At 36.8% G+C, this 16,964-nt stretch overlaps 1 protein-coding gene across 7 annotated transcripts; it reads left to right on the forward strand.

Annotated features, from left to right (window-relative positions):
* The first annotated feature begins 480 nt into the window (after positions 1-480).
* On the forward strand, positions 481-3,836 carry LOC146954810 (uncharacterized). Of its 7 annotated transcripts, none has more exons than XR_015015163.1 (5): positions 481-767; positions 882-922; positions 1,006-1,164; positions 2,361-2,526; positions 3,465-3,836. XR_015015163.1 is itself a non-coding variant. In XM_085718614.1 (5 exons), the coding sequence occupies exons 1-5, from the start codon at positions 665-667 to the stop codon at positions 3,631-3,633; spliced, it is 822 nt and encodes a 273-aa protein (XP_085574740.1). In that variant the 5' UTR covers positions 481-664; the 3' UTR covers positions 3,634-3,836. The 7 variants fall into 7 exon arrangements, 2 of the variants coding, with proteins under 2 accessions (XP_085574740.1, XP_085574747.1); XR_015015160.1 differs by lacking the exon at positions 3,465-3,836 and adding an exon at positions 2,992-3,088; XM_085718614.1 differs by having other exon boundaries at positions 1,006-1,492; positions 2,505-2,526.
* Positions 3,837-16,964: the final 13,128 nt, after the last annotated feature.

Genomic DNA, 16,964 nt, shown 5'->3' on the forward strand with positions numbered 1-16,964 from the left:
TCCCATATTTGGGTCAAAATTTATATTTTAGTTCAAAATTTTGTGAAAAATGAGGGCGGGAATTTTGTCATTTATTTTGTAAGATATTAAATTATTTTAAGAATTAATATTATTATTTTTAAGTAAATTAAAATTCTTGGTAAAAAAAGTAAATTAAAATTCATAGTAGTTTTAATTTTATAGTAAATAAATTAAGTTTTTGCATATAGAAAAATTTTAAGTATTTATTAGATATTGTAAAAAAAAAAAAAATTATGTACTTTCTTGTTTTGAAGGAGAAAAAATTATGTACTTTCAGAAAAAAAAAAAAAGAAAATAATATATAAAACTTAAAAAAAATAGTGAAAAAAACCTTTTAAACAGAATAAGTTTATTGTTTATTTTTTGATAAAAAAAATAAGTTTATTGCTAAAAAAACAAAAAAGTTTATTAGATAATAAAACAGATGTGATAATATATGTTAGTAAAAACGTGTTGTTTATCTATTCAACTCAACAACTTTCTCTTTCATCTATCTATCTATGAAAACCTAAATCCCCAAATTTATTTCTCCTGAACTTGGAACCAATCGAGCAACATTCTGTCAGTTTGACGTTCCCAACAGAGTCGACAACATCGCCGTCTCACAATATTGCTCCGAATTCACTCTTTGAATCAACTGCTGATGTGTTTATTTCTTACTATGAGTCAAGAGTGTTTTCGCGTTACTGACGTTTCTTCCCGTCAACAAAACTCCTTCTTCTCCTTTTCTCATCGTGAAAATCTAGGTTCCCATTTGTTTATTTTTAATTTTGATTATTTGTTCTTAATTTCGTTTAGTTGTTACTTAATCGATAAATTTTACTTAATTATGCAATTTTTATTTTTTGTTTGATGCAAAGGTGGAAGAGCATTATCGATTTCAATGGAGATTTTTACCAAGGTAGAATTTCAGTTTTTTTTTTTAATTATAGTTTGTGCTTTATTGATCGAAACTTACTGACAATGTTTGTTAGGGTTTTCAAGCCTCCGATTCATCTATCCATTCCACCGGATTTAGTTCTTGTTCCGCCGCCGCCGCTCTCACCACCGTGGTTACACCACTCGGTTTATCCAGCACCACTGGACTCACCGCCACTGATCAGTGAAAGCAACACTTGGGACTCTTTCCAACTTGATCATGAGGTATTAACTAGAACTCCATCTCAATTTGATAATCCAAACGCACTTCAAGGTATTAGCATGTCAGGGACAAATTCAGCCATAGATGCAAACGTTATTCCACATGAGTTTCTTCTTTCATTCTCTGCTTGTCCTATTGTAATTCCCTTAATTATTGGTGGTGAATTCTTTCATTTTAGAACAAGTACATCTCACACCTACCAACTGTTTGTAGAAAGGCCTCTAAAAATCACCTTCACTTGGAACATTGTTCACCTTCAATACATGAATATAACTTCTGCCAGACTTCAAATTTATTTTCCAAATCAAATTATGCTCTCCTTAGAGAATGGTAATGTCAGCCTCTTTTCCTTCTTAGTTGTTAATCCCTTTGGATATATTGGTTCACAATGTGGTTGTATAAGTTCTCTGGATTGTTGTGGTGTGGTTTTGGTAGAAGTGTTAATTGGTAAGCAACCGACGAAGAGAATTATGAGCCTTATTATCAGGGTCGGAATATGAGTCTGAGTAAGGAAATGGTACATGAAGCTCTCACAGAATTGGCATTAACAAGGTCGGAATATGCAGTGCATCACACTAATATGGTTACTTGTGTTTTGTACATTGGATTAGTTTATGGTAATTGTCGGAGGCTGATTCAATTAGAGATTGTAGTCGATGTCGTGATGGTGCTGGAAAGCTTGTTAATCAATAGAGTTCACTTAGCTGCACTTGTTGAGCTTCTCTTGTATATGAAATATATACCTTTGGCACATGGACCATATCAGATTCAGTTTTTGAGCTACATGAATGATCTTTTTCATTATGTTTCTATGGAAGTTGTGGGATTAATTTCTTTCTCTTATATAATTTGTGTTGTTGCTGTTACGGAAGGTTTACTATTGTCCATGACATTGAGCTTTGTCATTGGTAAAAGGTGCTATAATGTTGAAATTCAACGTATGGCAATCACACCAATATCACATGCACAACTCCATATATTTTTGTTGGTCATGTTCTATTCATTTCTAGCCTCATGGTACATGATAGTGATATCAATTGCTGTGAAGTCAAAAAGCATGTTGAAGGAGTTCCTTCGTATGATTTTTCAAAAATGTTTGACATTTTTGAAAGTGGGCCCTGGGGAGTAATTGATCCAGTAATTGATTTGTGCAAAGCTTTGGATGAAGACGTGATTATATACATGTTTTCCTTTTCAGATTACGAGCAAATAAATCCACTCAATCAGAAACTTATGGAGTACCGGACTTCAATCGCACACCATTTGTATGCTTTACGTGTTGATGTGTTCAGTTCTCAACTTATTGACATTATGGAGAATGATGTGGAACTCATATATCTAGGTGCAGCCAACTATGGAGTTAGGTAACAATTGTGAAATCCCATATCAGTCAATTCTTATTAGAGTTAGAATTAGAATTTAAATTTGTCCCAATTATAAGTTTGTTCGCTCCGAAGCATTTGAACCTCGATAATATTCAACTTTTCATTTTTTTATTTGTTTCTGCTTATTATTGCTCTACTTTACGGTTAGCATTTGTATGTTCTGATTGTATTAAAATGTGTTTTCATGTCTTAAATAATAGTAACCTAGAGACTAGCCTTGAGACTAGGGTTGTTCAACCGAAACTGTTGATTAATATTTGCTGCATATATGTAATATGCAGATCAGATCTGATCACATTTGTAAATGTGAAAGCTGATGCAGTAAATGTGAAAGCTGATGCAGTTTTCATAATCCACTATTAGCCTTGTTCTCTATTAGTTGTCAAAGACTGCTTCATCTAGAATTATTTCTTATTTCATACTAATATGACTCTTCAAACTTAGGTTCAGAAAAGGGCATGCAAATACGTTGTAGCAACCTCTAAAATTGCTGCAAATGTGTACCTTACATTTTGAAGGCATAAGTTGTACTTTGAATCTAGGTTCTTTTTATCTTGTGTGCAATTTTAAAAATTTAATTTATCTTGTGTGCAACTTTAAAAATGTAATTAATGAACTTGTATGAACAATTGTAGAGTAGGGAGATATAATGTTTTCTTTTTCATTATGAAGACTTTACAATATCTGGAAAAGTTTTGAGCTAAGGAGCACGACCCTGATCTAGTAATTAAAGCTTTTACATGCTAATTGTTAATGGTACTGAATTGGTTGATTTAGTAGTTGGAAAAGTGAAAGCATATACAGATAAGAGTGCCTTTTTGCAACCATATTGAATGATAAGAGTGATGGGGAAAATGCAATTAATTTGATTTGTTAGTATTGAACATTATATGAAATTCATTCTTTGTTCCATGCAGTCTGTTCATAAAGGAATGCTTGGAAGAGTTCTATATGACATATGACGATAACAGTTTGAGATGGAATGGTGCTGATCTATTGACGAGGGTTGCACAAAAGTTTGTAGGAGAGAATAAAACTATTAAACAGTTGGAGTTGAATAAGTTTTATACAGCCTTTGGCGTTTAAAGTTGCTGTTATGGTAACAACGAGGTGGATGAATATTAGTTTGATTACTTTTGTATGTTTATTTTTTGTTAGATAGTGATGGTTTGTTGGACAACTTTATATTTTGATATCAAGTGGTGATGTTATGTTGTATGAGTGTTTAGGATCAAGACTTTCATGTCATTTTTTGCAAATTTGATGTTTATCAAAATATAATTGTGACATTCTTGAGAGTTAGATCAACATAATGAATATTATAAACATTATTTTAGTACTAAATATTTAGAATATCAAGGTGGATTTTATATATAAAAAAAAAGGTTTTTAGAGACGGAATTGCAATCTGTCTCCGTAGAGACGGAAATTTAATGAATAGAGACGGAATGTTAAATTTTTTTGACAGAGTTTAGAGACGGAATTATATTAGATTAAGACTGTGGTTTCCGTCTCTAACTGCGACGGATTTTCAGCTTCTTTGATTCAGATGTTAGCGACGGATTTTATATAATGGAGACGGATTGTTTCCGTCTCTGATAGAGACGGAATTCTAAATTCCGTCTCTAAAGGCTTTAGAGACCGCAAAAACAACGACAGACCTGATTCCGTCTCTGATTCCGTCTCAGACATGTTTAGAGACAGATTTCTCTCGTTTTAGAGACGGATTTTGCCCGTCTCTATTCCCAATTTTTCTAGTAGTGCCGTGACTATGCAAGACGTCTGTTGACATACTTTACCAAGGTTGAGCTGCACCATATCCCCCGGGATGAAAATCAGATGGCTGATGCTCTCGCTACTTTATCTTCTATGTTTCGTGTCAATCACTGGAATGATGTGCCCGTAATCAAAGTGCAGCGTCTTGATAGACCCGCTCATGTGTTTACCATTGAAAATATGCCAGATCAAGCTGATGAAGATGTGAATGATAAAAAGCCTTGGTATTACAACATCAAACAATTCTTGCAGAATCATGAATATCCACCTGGTGCTTCCAACAGGGATAAAAAGACTTTGAGACGATGGGCTACCAAATTCCTTCTGGACGGAGAAATCCTATACAAGAGGAACTATGACATGGTCTTGTTAAGATGTGTTGATAAACTAGAAGCCGAGAAATTGATGCATGACGTACATGATGGTACTTTTGGGACCCATGCTTCGGGTCACACCATGTCAAGAAAATTGTTAAGAGCCGGCTATTACTGGATAACTATGGAACGTGATTGCCACAAACATGCTAAGAGATGCCACAAATGTCAAATTTATGCTGACAAGATTCATGTGCCTCCACACGCTCTCAATGTTATATCTTCCCCATGGCCTTTCTCTATGTGGGGCATTGACATGATCGGAAGAATTGAACCAAAAGCTTCCAATGGACATCGTTTCATCCTAGTGGCAATTGACTATTTCACCAAGTGGGTTGAAGCTGCTTCCTATGCTAATGTGACCAAGCAAGTGGTTGTCAAATTTATCAAGAATAACATCATCTGTTGATATGGTGTTCCCAACAAGATCATCACTGACAATGGTTCCAATCTGAACAATAGTATGATGCAAGCTTTATGTGAAGAATTCAAAATCGAACATCACAACTCTTCTCCTTATAGACCTCAGATGAATGGTGCAGTTGAGGCCGCTAACAAGAACATCAAGAAGATTGTTCAGAAGATGGTCACTACTTACAAAGACTGGCATGAAATGCTACCTTTTGCCTTGCATGGTTACCGTACTACAATGCGCAGTTCAACCGGGGCAACTCCTTTCTCTCTTGTGTATGGCATGGAAGCAGTTCTCCCGCTGGAACTGGAGATTCCATCTCTTCGAGTAATCATGGAAGCAAAGTTAACTGAGGCTGAATGGTGTCAAAGTCGGTATGATCAATTGAACTTGATTGAAGAGAAACGTATGGATGCCATGACTCATGGACAGTTATACCAAGTGCGAATGAAGAATGCTTTTGACAAGAAAGTCCGACCTCGAGAATTCAAGGAAGGTGAACTTGTATTGAAAAGAAGGATAAGCCAGCAACTCGACCCAAGGGGCAAGTGGACACCTAACTATGAAGATCCTTATGTTGTCAAGAAGGCTTTCTCTGGTGGTGCTTTGATTCTTACACACATGGATGGTGTTGAACTCCCAAATCCTGTCAATGCCGATATAGTCAAGAAATACTTTGTCTAAAAAGAAAAGAACAGCGTGGTAGGTCGAAAACCCGAAAGGGCGGCCTAGGCAAAAATGCGCTTCCCGGTGGATCGAAAACCCGAAAGGGCGATCCAGGCAAAAGTTAGGGACACAAAAAAAAAATGAATATGAAAGAGCTCGCTGAGATCGTACGCAACTCAGGCAAGAATGAGCGCCTCGATGGGCCGAAAACCCGAAAGGGCGGTTCATGCAAAAATGAGGTTGACAATAAAAGACAAGTAACTATATCTGGAAAATCACCATCACCCCTTGGGGCACCTGCAACTGTCAATGATCATCTTCATCAGAGGCTTCTGTATTTGTGAATTCAAAATTTCTATGAAATGTAGCGGTCATCGTGTTCAATGTATCACCAACCAATAAAATTACCATTTTCCAAGCTTTGTAAATCCGTGAAGTCATGCCTTTGGCTGACTCTCACTCTTCTACATCAATTTGAGCCTGTGCTATTGGTTGAAACTCTATTTTTATTTCTACTTTCAAAAGCCATATACAAAACATTTTCTTTCTATTTGATAATGTCAATATCTGAAACAAACATTTTTGAAAATTAAAACATCTTCTCCTGTCTATTTTGAAAGCAAACCTGAGCAATAGGGTACATTTCAATGAAACATGCATGAATAAATGAGTGTCAATGTCTATTTCAATACATGTTACAAGCAGGTTACTCCCTAGGATGATCTGTGGTCAATGGCAAGAATGAAAAAACAGAATGAAAAAGAAAAATTGAAAAAAAATGAAAGTGAAAAGCTCGCTAAGTTGAAAACCCGAAAGGGCGACTTAGGCAAAAATGAGCACCCCGCTGATTGACAACCTATGAAGGCAATTCAGGCAAAAATGGGGCAATGAAAAGAATTTATTCCCCGGTGAATCGAAAACCCGAAAGGGCGGTTCAGGCAAAAATGGGGTCTGAAAATGAAAGAATGAAAAAATAAAATATTGAAAAGCATTGACCACATATGCGAACATCCAATGTTTACCCAGCACTGACACGCCTAGCAACGGCGACCTGTATCCAAGAACCTTCCAAGGGTCCCTTCTTTACAAGTTTTATTGCCCTCAGCCATGGTTTCGATACGTCTCTCAACGACGGTCTCTCCAAAGAGGTTTTCTCCTGTGAATATGTTGCAGCACGAGCCACTACGCGCCCAATCTTCCAATGTTTTGTCTATCTTTGTGAAACATTCTTGTCAAGTTATAAACCAATCATGCACTTCAAACATTCATACATGCATAATCATGCATTTTATGTGCTCATACATTCAATAATCATACATACATGTTGCATTTCTAGTTTCAACTTTCAATCTCCACTTTCAACTCAACTCAAATCTTCCATCTTAAGGTCAGTTCAATTCAATTTCAAAGTGTCAAAATTCAACCCACTTCCAATTTCAATCTCCAATCTCCATTTCAATTTCAACTGTCAAACTCAATTTCAATCACAATTTCAATCTCAAATGTCAAAATCAACTCAATTTCAACTGTCAAGTTCGATGCAATCTCAACTCTCCAATTTCAATTTCAAATCAATCTCAATTTCAATTCAATCCAATCTCAATTCGAAGCAATCTCAATTTTAAATCAATCCAATCTCAATTCGAAGCAATCTCAATTTCAATTCAATTCAATCTCAATTCGAAGCAATCTCAATTTCAATTTCAATTGTCAAATTCGAAGCAATCTCAATTTCAAGTGTCAAATTCGAAGCAATCTCAATTTCAAGTGTCAATTCGAAGCAATTTCCAATTTCAATTTCAATTTTCAAATTCGAAGCAATCTCAATTTCAATTTCAATCTCAATCTCCAATTTTCAATCCAATCTCAATTTCAATTCAATGTCAATGTCAATTTCAATTTTCAATTCAATTCCAATTCAATCTCAATGTCAATTTCAAATACCCAATCCAATGTCTATGTCTATGTTTCTAATCAATCTCAATGTCTCTTTCAATGTCAACTGTCAATTCAATTCAAATCAATGTCAATTCACTCTCAATTTGCTTTTGGGCCAACAAAAATGGTCATGTTTATCTTCAAACCAAGTCAATGACAATTTACTCTCAATTGGTATCTTGTTAAACCAGACTTCCAACATATCTTGTTACTGGTCAAGTGGCTAGTTCGATCAAAAAGAACAGCTTGTACCTGCTTATATACCTATGCTTCCGGACAAACGACAAGTTCAATCCAAAGAACAGTTTGTACCCAGCTTATGCTTTGTTATCAGTCAAACGGCAAGTTTGATCTAAAAGAACAGTTTGCACCTACCGACATGATGTGGTGATAATCCAACGGCAAGTTCGATCCAAAGAACAGTTTGTATCAACCCTTTTGTCTATATCTCCAGCCAAACAGCCAGTTCGATCCAAAGAACAGTTTGTGTCTGCCTATCTGTTTGTATCTTCAATTAAGTGTCAAGTTCGATCCAAAGAACAGCTTGTATCTGCCTGTATGTCTATGTTTCCGGTCAAGTGCCAAGTTCGATCCCAAGAACAGCTTGCACCTATCTCTCGTTTTGTATTCCTGGGTCAAGTGCCAAGTTCGATCCCAAGAACAGCTTGTACCTATCTCTTGTTTTGCATTCCTTGGTCAAGTGGCTAGTTCGATCCAAAGAACAACTTGTACCTTATTTTCTATCCCCTGGTCTGTCCACCCTGTCAATGTCCACCCGAATCCCCAGTGACATGACATGTTCCATGGACTCCAGTTGTTTGTCTTGCATTCATAATCAAAGTATTGCATGGCATTCATGTTTTTGAAAATCTGAAAACGTATTTTTATGTCCAAAAGCAGTGCAAATGTTAATATTTAAGTATCTTCGTCCCGTCAATTCAAAGACTTCATCTCTTGACTCTCCGGACAAAGAAACTTAAATAGGGGCAGCTGTCATACCCTAATTTTGGACCTAAAAATACTTATTCAATTCTTCTTTTCTTGCATTATACGTCATTTGAACTGTCTCTGATCAATTGCATCTTTCTCTGCATTTTATTTCAATGTTATTTGCAAAATTCACATAGAAGGGTATTTTGGTCATTTCCTGCATTCAACTCATTTTAATCCTTGAAAATTGTTTGAGTCTTTTAAATTGGTTTGTATAGGTCCTTGTTTCAATCTCATGTCAAAATTCATTTCAAAAATATCAGTTGAGTCATTTTTTAGTCAGTTTAGCCCCTAGGGGCATTTTAGTCATTTCCCATGATGAAATCTCTTTCAATCTTTAAAAATTTGTTTGAGTCCTTTCAAATAGTTTGAATAAGTCTTCATTTCAATTCTATGTCAGAATCCATTTCAAAAATTGCATTTAAAGTCATTTTGAGTCAGTTTTGCCCCTAGGGGCATTTTAGTCTTTTCATGTGTCAAAACCCTGTTTAAATTCTAAAAATTGTCTCTGAGTCTTTTAATTCACTTGTATGAACTCTTGCTTTAATCCCTTGTTAAGAAATCGTTTTAAAAATTGCATTTGAGTCGTTTCGAGTCATTTTAGTCCCTAGGGGCATTTTGGTCATTTCACATAAAATTGCTGATTCATTTTAATCTGCTTTGTTGTTTTAATCGTCTCGCTTTACGTTAATTTTCAATTTACTTTTTCAATTCAATTTTAGTTTTAATTTTGATTTTGGTCCTTGTACTTTTGTTATTTGCATTTTAATCCCTTTTTAAGTTTGTTAGAGTCCAAGTGCCATGTGTCTAAATGCTATTGGTCCTTAAGAGTTTGTTACAAATCTAGTGCCACATGTCCCACTCCAATTGGTCCAAGGCTTACCACATCATCTATAAATAGGTCAAAGCCATGGTCAAGGTTAAACAATTAACCATTTTTCACAAAAAACTCCACAAAAATCATCAAAATTCATATTTATTCTCTCTCAATTTTCCCTCTCTTCTAACAACTTTCTCTCTCCTCTAACTAACTTCCACCATAGCCAAAAGCTTCAACAACCTCCATAACCACCTTCAACCGCCACCTCTAACCACCCAAAACCACCTTAACCACCTTTTTCCACCATAAAAAATTCACCAATTCCACCAATTTTCGCCGAATAGCACGAAAATTCCAATTCCTACTCTTCTAACAAACTCTTTCTCAAACATCAATTACTTTTCAGTTTTCATCCATTATTCAAGTCTGTTAAAGAACCAATCGTTGCAGTGGAACCAATTATCGAGCCAAAATCATCGCTGCCGAATCTCCAAGCTTCGGAGAAAGATCACTCCAAACCAAAGGCTGCTGAAGAAGAGAAGAAGACGAAGCAAAGGAATCCACACCTGAGAAAGTTTCCAAACCACGAGACTCTGGTTCAATTGTGTCGCTGAAAGAGAGGACTGGTTCAAGCCAATACGAATTGCAAGACTCATTGAAGAGAAGTAAACGGAATCGGAGCTGTAAATCGCCGGCAACAGAAACAGCACAAGCTCAACCGCAAACCACAATCACCATCATCATCATGGATCCCGAGTCAACTCAGTTACAACGATCCCAACTCGCGGCGATTCTCGGCGCCGATCCACCACCGTTTGAGACTCTGATCTCACACTTGATGTCTTCCACCGACGAAGAACGTTCTCAAGCCGAAGCTCTCTTCAACCTCTGCAAACAAACCGATCCAGACGCACTCGTTTTGAAGCTAGGTCATCTTCTTCATTCTTCACCTCATCAAGAAGCTCGTGCTATGTCCGCTATTCTTCTTCGGAAGCAATTTACGCGTGATGATTCATTCCTCTGGCCTCGTCTTTCGTCCAACACTCAAGCTTCTCTCAAATCGCTTCTGCTTTCGTCGATTCAATCCGAAAATGCTAAATCGATTTCGAAGAAGCTTTGTGATACAATCTCTGAACTCGCTTCCAGTATTTTACCAGATAACGTATATTGGTCAAGAGGCGACTGCTCAAGAGGCGCTTGAGTTGCTTATTGAGCTTGCGGGGACTGAGCCTAGGTTTTTGAGGAGGCAGATTGTTGATGTTGTTGGTGCAATGCTTCAGATTACGGAGGCCGAATCTTTAGAGGAAGGGACTAGGCATTTGGCTATTGAGTTTGTGATTACCCTTGCTGAAGCTAGGAAGCGTGCTCCTGGTATGATGAGGAAGAAGAGTATTGCAGGGCTTCATGTTTTCTAAGTTTGGGCCTGGGCCTGGTTCTTGCCCCTTGCTGCATTCTTGATGTGTTTTCGCTATTTGCACCTTGCTTCTTGCCAGGTATACCCCTATGTTGCTCAAATTTCATGATAATGTCCTAATTTTTTTTCTATACGTTTCTAAGTACATTTGTGGTATTTTTGCAGTGTTTTTACAATTTTAAAATTGATAAAAAATAGTGTAGGAATTTTCTTGCTTATGTGTGATACTTTGTGAAGAACTAGAAAGAACCTTGCACGATCTTGGCCCTTAATCTTGAGTATTTGATATGGAACCTTACTATATGAATTTTATGAAGATTGTGGCTTTGAATCCATGAAATTGGTGCTGTTTGTGAATATTTCGTTAATGCCTTGTATTCCAAGTGTTGTTTGTGAATAAATAATGTGAAATTGGCCTAATTTTTGTCGTAAATGCTTGGTAGTGTATATTCCTTTAATCCTCTTTGTGAAAACTGAATTGAAATTCTTTGGGAACCCTTTGAAACATGAGGATTATAGGTCATATTCAAGCCTTGCATTGGTGATGAATTTTTTAGGCCTATTTCACATTGTTTTTGCTTGTTTTTTTTATGTAAATTTTCTTACTTTTGTTATGATAGCTTTGACTTGCTTTATATCTTGTGCTACTAACCACTTTCGTTTCATGTTTCATTCATTCATAAGCATTCCACACTTCATCTTCTTCTCCATCTTATTTCTTGCACTTTAAGTTTCAATTTCATGCAAAAATTAGTATGTAAAGCTTAGGAGTTGTTGTACTTTACTTTCATGCAATTTAAATTCTTGCAAGACCATAGAATGTATCTAGGCCAATGATGTAATAAGGACAATGGACTCTAATAATGTACACCGACACAAGCACCGACACATGCACACACACCACTTTAGATATATAGTTAGAATATGCATGTTTAGATGTATGTTTAGGATTGTATGTTTAGATGAATGTTTAGGCTTTATACTTAGAAAAAAAATCAATTTTCCAAAAAATGTGGACAACATCACTCAAACCATTTTCTAAATAAACCTTGGGATCAAAATCCCATTGTAATTTTCCTTTTTTATTTTCTTAATCAAATCTCAATGAAAAAATAATCATACTTGACTTCTTTTGCAAAAGGACTAATCAAACCCCACTCTTTCTCAAATCTCAATGCCCTTGAGGCCTCTCAATCTCCATTCTTCAAAATTCATTTTCAAACTTAAAATCAACCAACAAAAACAAAAACATTTTTGGAAGAGAACTACGGTGGATTTGATCCCTTAAACGGGTACGTAGGCAAGGAACAAAATTCCTTCAATTCAACTAAAATAAAAATCCAAAAACATTCTTCTCCCTCCAAATTCTTCATTTAGTAAGTCTTAGGCTTAATATTTTCTTTCAAAATAGCATTTAAAAATAAAGTGCGCGCGTAGAAATTAAAGACGGTTCCTATAGGATACTATAGTCGTTATGGGTGCCTAACACCTTCCCGTAGCGAAAACAACTCCCGGACCTCGATTCTCAAGGGTTTTGCTTACTTTTTTCCCTTCCCAAGAAAAAATAAGATATCACCGGTTTAAAAGGTCCAAACATAATCAATGTTTGACACCCGAAAAACCAAGATAAAACACCTATCTCATCTCTAACCCATCAAGATTCGAGCAAAATTCACATGTTTCATTCTTGATAATTATACTATGTTTGCCATGATTTTTAATTCGAGAATCGTTTGATGTTATGTGCATTGCCTAGATGTTGTTTTAGGGATATAAAGTCATAAAACGAAGAAAGAAAGACTTTGGAATGCACCACCGACCTCAGAATGGACCAACAGGCCAAAAGCATGCTGGCCCATCGAGAGATATGTGCTAATGGCGAAAATTTATGGGCAGCTGCCCGAAGAAATTCGCTATTAGCGAAAATTGAGCTAATAGCGAGTTTCTTCAGGCCTGTGGTACAAATTTTGCAAATTTTTGACCCAAAACACATTCTAATGGTTCCTGCAATGCACAAAAACATCCAGCATCATATAAAAACAATACAAAACATATTCCATGACAAACTTAACAAGTAATCATCAAGAATTAGCTTAGGGTACGAAAAATAAAATTAACAAGATTTGGCACAAACCATAACTTCTTCACTAAGAAAACTCAAATCATAGGAAGGTTAACTAACTAGGAACTCACCTTGTACCAAAGAAGTGTTACACAAGTATTCCTAAGCTCTAACCAAAACCCTAAAGATGAAAAGATCAAAAGGAGAAATCTTGCATCCAAGAATACTAAGTTGTTTCCTTCACTAGCTCATCATTCCTTACATGTTTGCTTGCTTGCTTGAAAAGAAATCACTTATTGATGATGGTTAGGGGAGGATGAATATCGATTTTCTAGAGAGTGAAGAGAGAAAAGTTTGTAACAAAAACCTAGAGAGAGAAAGTTGCAAGAGAAATGAGTATTTTGGGGTCACAATCCCTTAAATACTCCTCGCGTTCGAATTACAAAATTGCCCATAATCTTCGACGCTCGCATTTAAACCTTAACATGTATTATATCACCACATAAATCATCGGGGTATTACACTCTACCCCCTTAAAAAAAATTCGTCGACGAAATTTAGAATTTACCTGAAAACAAATGCGGATACTAGTTCAACATCTCCGATTCAAGTTCCCACGTAGCATCACCATCCGGCGAACCTTTCCATACTACCTTCACTATGGGAATTTCCTTGCTTCTGAGAGAATCTAGTTCAACTGGTTGGAAAGGATCCGGAATATACTTCTTCAATTGGGACACATGAAACAAATCGTGTAAACCCGACATAGCTGGAGGCAAAGCTAACTGATAAGCCACTACATTTAAGTATCAAAAATGCTCCCACATACCTTGGACACAACTTCTTAGTTCTGAAGACACCTTGCAAACCCAGTTTAGGGGTAACCTTTAGGAACACATGATCACGTTCCCTAAATTCCAAAGGTCTCCGCCGCTTGTCTGCATAACTCTTTTGACGACTCTTAGCTGTTCTCATATTTTCCTGAATTGACTTAATTTTCAGAGTTGTTTCTTGTATGATTTCTGGTCCAAGGATGCTCTTATCTCCAACCTCGGCCCAACACAAAGGAGTTCTACACTTCCTACCATACAATGCTTCATAAGGCGCCATACCTATGCTCGAGTGATAGCTATTGTTGTAGGAAAATTCTATCAATGGCAAATGATGATTCCAACTTCCACCGTCTTCCAAAATACAAGCACGTAACATATCTTCTAAAGTCTGAATAGTCCTCTCTAACTGACCATCCGTTTGTGGATGATGAGACGTACTCAGTTTTAAACGAGTCTCTAAAGCTCTTTGAAAATCCTTCCAATAATGTGAAGTGAAAATTGGATCTCTATCCGACACGATGCTTACCGGAACGCCATGTAGCTTAACAATCTCTGAGATAAACAATTCTGCATATTTTGATGCTTTGTAGGTAGACCTAACCGGTAGGAAATGAGCTGACTTGGTTAATCTATCCACGATCACCCAAATTGAATCATGTCCTTTCTGAGTACGGGGCAAGCCTCCCACAAAATCCATAGATATTTGCTCCCACTTCCATTGTGGAATCTCCAACGGTTGTAGCAAACCCGCTGGTCTCTGGTGTTCAATCTTGATTTGTTGGCATACTATGCACCTTGCCACAAACTCTGCAATCTCTTTTTTCATGCCAGGCCACCAATAATCTTTCTTCAAATCTTGATACATCTTGGTGGCACCAGGATGAATTGAGAAACTACTCTTGTGTGCTTCTTCTAAAATCAATCTTCTAAGCTCTTGATCATTTGGTACACATATTCTCCCTTCAAACAAAATAGCTCCATCCGTAGCCATAGAAAATTCTGGATGACCAATTCTCTTCCGTAATTCATCATCTAACTCCTGTGCTTGGACAATTCTTGACCGTAAATCACAAGAGACTTCTAATTTGTGTAGCCAAATACCATCGTCATTTTCTGATGCTTTAAGGTTAAGGTCTCGAACCTTCTCATACAACTTACAAGTATGCATCATAACTTCAGCTTGAGCTAAAGCCTTGCGACTCAAAGCATCTGCTACAACATTGGCCTTTCCTGGATGATATTTCAAATCAAAGTCAAAATCCTTTAGATACTCCATCCAACGCCTCTGCTTCTTATTTAAATCCCTTTGATCAAACAAATATTTCAGACTTTTGTGATCACTGAATAATTCAAACTGAGCTCCATACAAGTGATGCCTCCATATCTTCAAAACAAACACTATGACTGCCAACTCTAAGTCATGAGTGGGGTAGTTTTCTTCATGCGTCTTGAGATGTCTAGATGGGTAAGCTATCACATTGTTTTCTTATATAAGTACTCCACCGAGTCCTTTAGATGATGCATCACAAAACACAATATATTTCTTCTCCGGATCTGGAATAGTTAAGACTGGTGCTTGAGTTAACTTCTTCTTCAAAGTCCTGAAACTCTTCTCACATTCTTCATCCCACACAAATGGTACCTCTTTTCTTGTGAGTCGAGTTAAAGGTAAAGCGATCTGGGAAAACTTCATAATAAATCGGCGGTAGTAACCAGCTAATCCCAAAAAGCTTCGAACTTCTGAAACATTCTTCGGTCTAGTCCAATTCTCAACATCTTATACTTTTGATTGGTCGACTGCCACTCCTCCTTGAGAAATAACATGACCCAGAAACTTGACTTCTGTCAACCAAAACTCACACTTACTGAACTTTGCATACAATTGCTTCTCTCGAAGAATATCCAACACTATCCTCAAATGTTGAGCATGTTCCTGAAGGTTCTTGGAATAAGCCAATATATCATCAATGAAGATAATGACAAATTGATCCAGATACGGCTGGAAAATCCGATTCATATAGTCCATGAAAACTGCTGGGGCATTAGTCACACCGAATGGCATAACCAAGAATTCACAGTGTCTGTAACGCGTTCTGAACGCCGTCTTAGACACATCTGAAGATTTGATCCGAATCTGATGATAACCTGACCTGAGATCAATTTTTGAGAACACTGACGCTCCTTTAAGTTGATCCAGTAAGTCATCAATTCTCGGAAAGGGATACTTGTTCTTAATAGTCACCTTATTAAGTTGACGATAATCAATACACAATCTCATGCTGCCATCTTTCTTCTTTACTAACAATACCGGTGCACCCCAAGGAGACACACTGGGTCTAATAAAATGCTTCTGGATAAGTTCTTCAAGTTGAGATTTCAATTCTTTGAGTTCTAATGGTGACATTCTGTAAGGTGCTACAGACACTGGCTCCGCTCCAGGAATCAAATCAATTGAAAACTCAATCTCTCTTTCCGGAGGTAAACTTGTAATGTCGGCCGGAAAGACATCCAGATACTCACTGACTATTGGAATATCACTAGGGCTTAAATCTGACTCTGGAGTCACAGTGAGCATAACATAAAAACCCTTATCTTGAGCACAAATAAATTGAACCATCTGGTAATTATGCTTACGTAGTTCTGATAGGGCCACTCCTTCAACCGTATTACTGGTAGGCATATAAATACTCTTCTCTGCACAACCTATATACACATGATTCGCTGAAAGCCAATCCATGCCTAATATAACATCAAGTTGCTTCATGGGGTGACCTACTAAATCTATATAATATGTCTTACTAGATACGGTGATAAGACAGTTCTCACAAACATAATTCGCCACAATTCCTCCTTCGGTGGCTGTAGTCACTAACATAGGAGGATTTATTAATGAGACAGCTAGTTGAAGAGCTTCAACACATTGAAAAGAAATGAAAGAACATGATGCACCACAATCGAATAAAACTCTAATAGGATTTTGACCAAGATAGCACATACCGCCAATCAAGTACTCATCAGCCTGAGCCTTCTTTCCATCTAGTGAGTAGACCCTGCCTTTGCGCATTGTGGTACTTTCACCTTTGCCTTTGTCTCCTCGGTTTGGACAATTTGACATATAATGTCCTGTTTGAC

This window comes from Medicago sativa, chromosome 1, assembly GCF_051527215.1.
Source record: "Medicago sativa cultivar Bolivia chromosome 1, Bolivia_mono, whole genome shotgun sequence".
Taxonomy (NCBI): domain Eukaryota; kingdom Viridiplantae; phylum Streptophyta; class Magnoliopsida; order Fabales; family Fabaceae; genus Medicago; species Medicago sativa.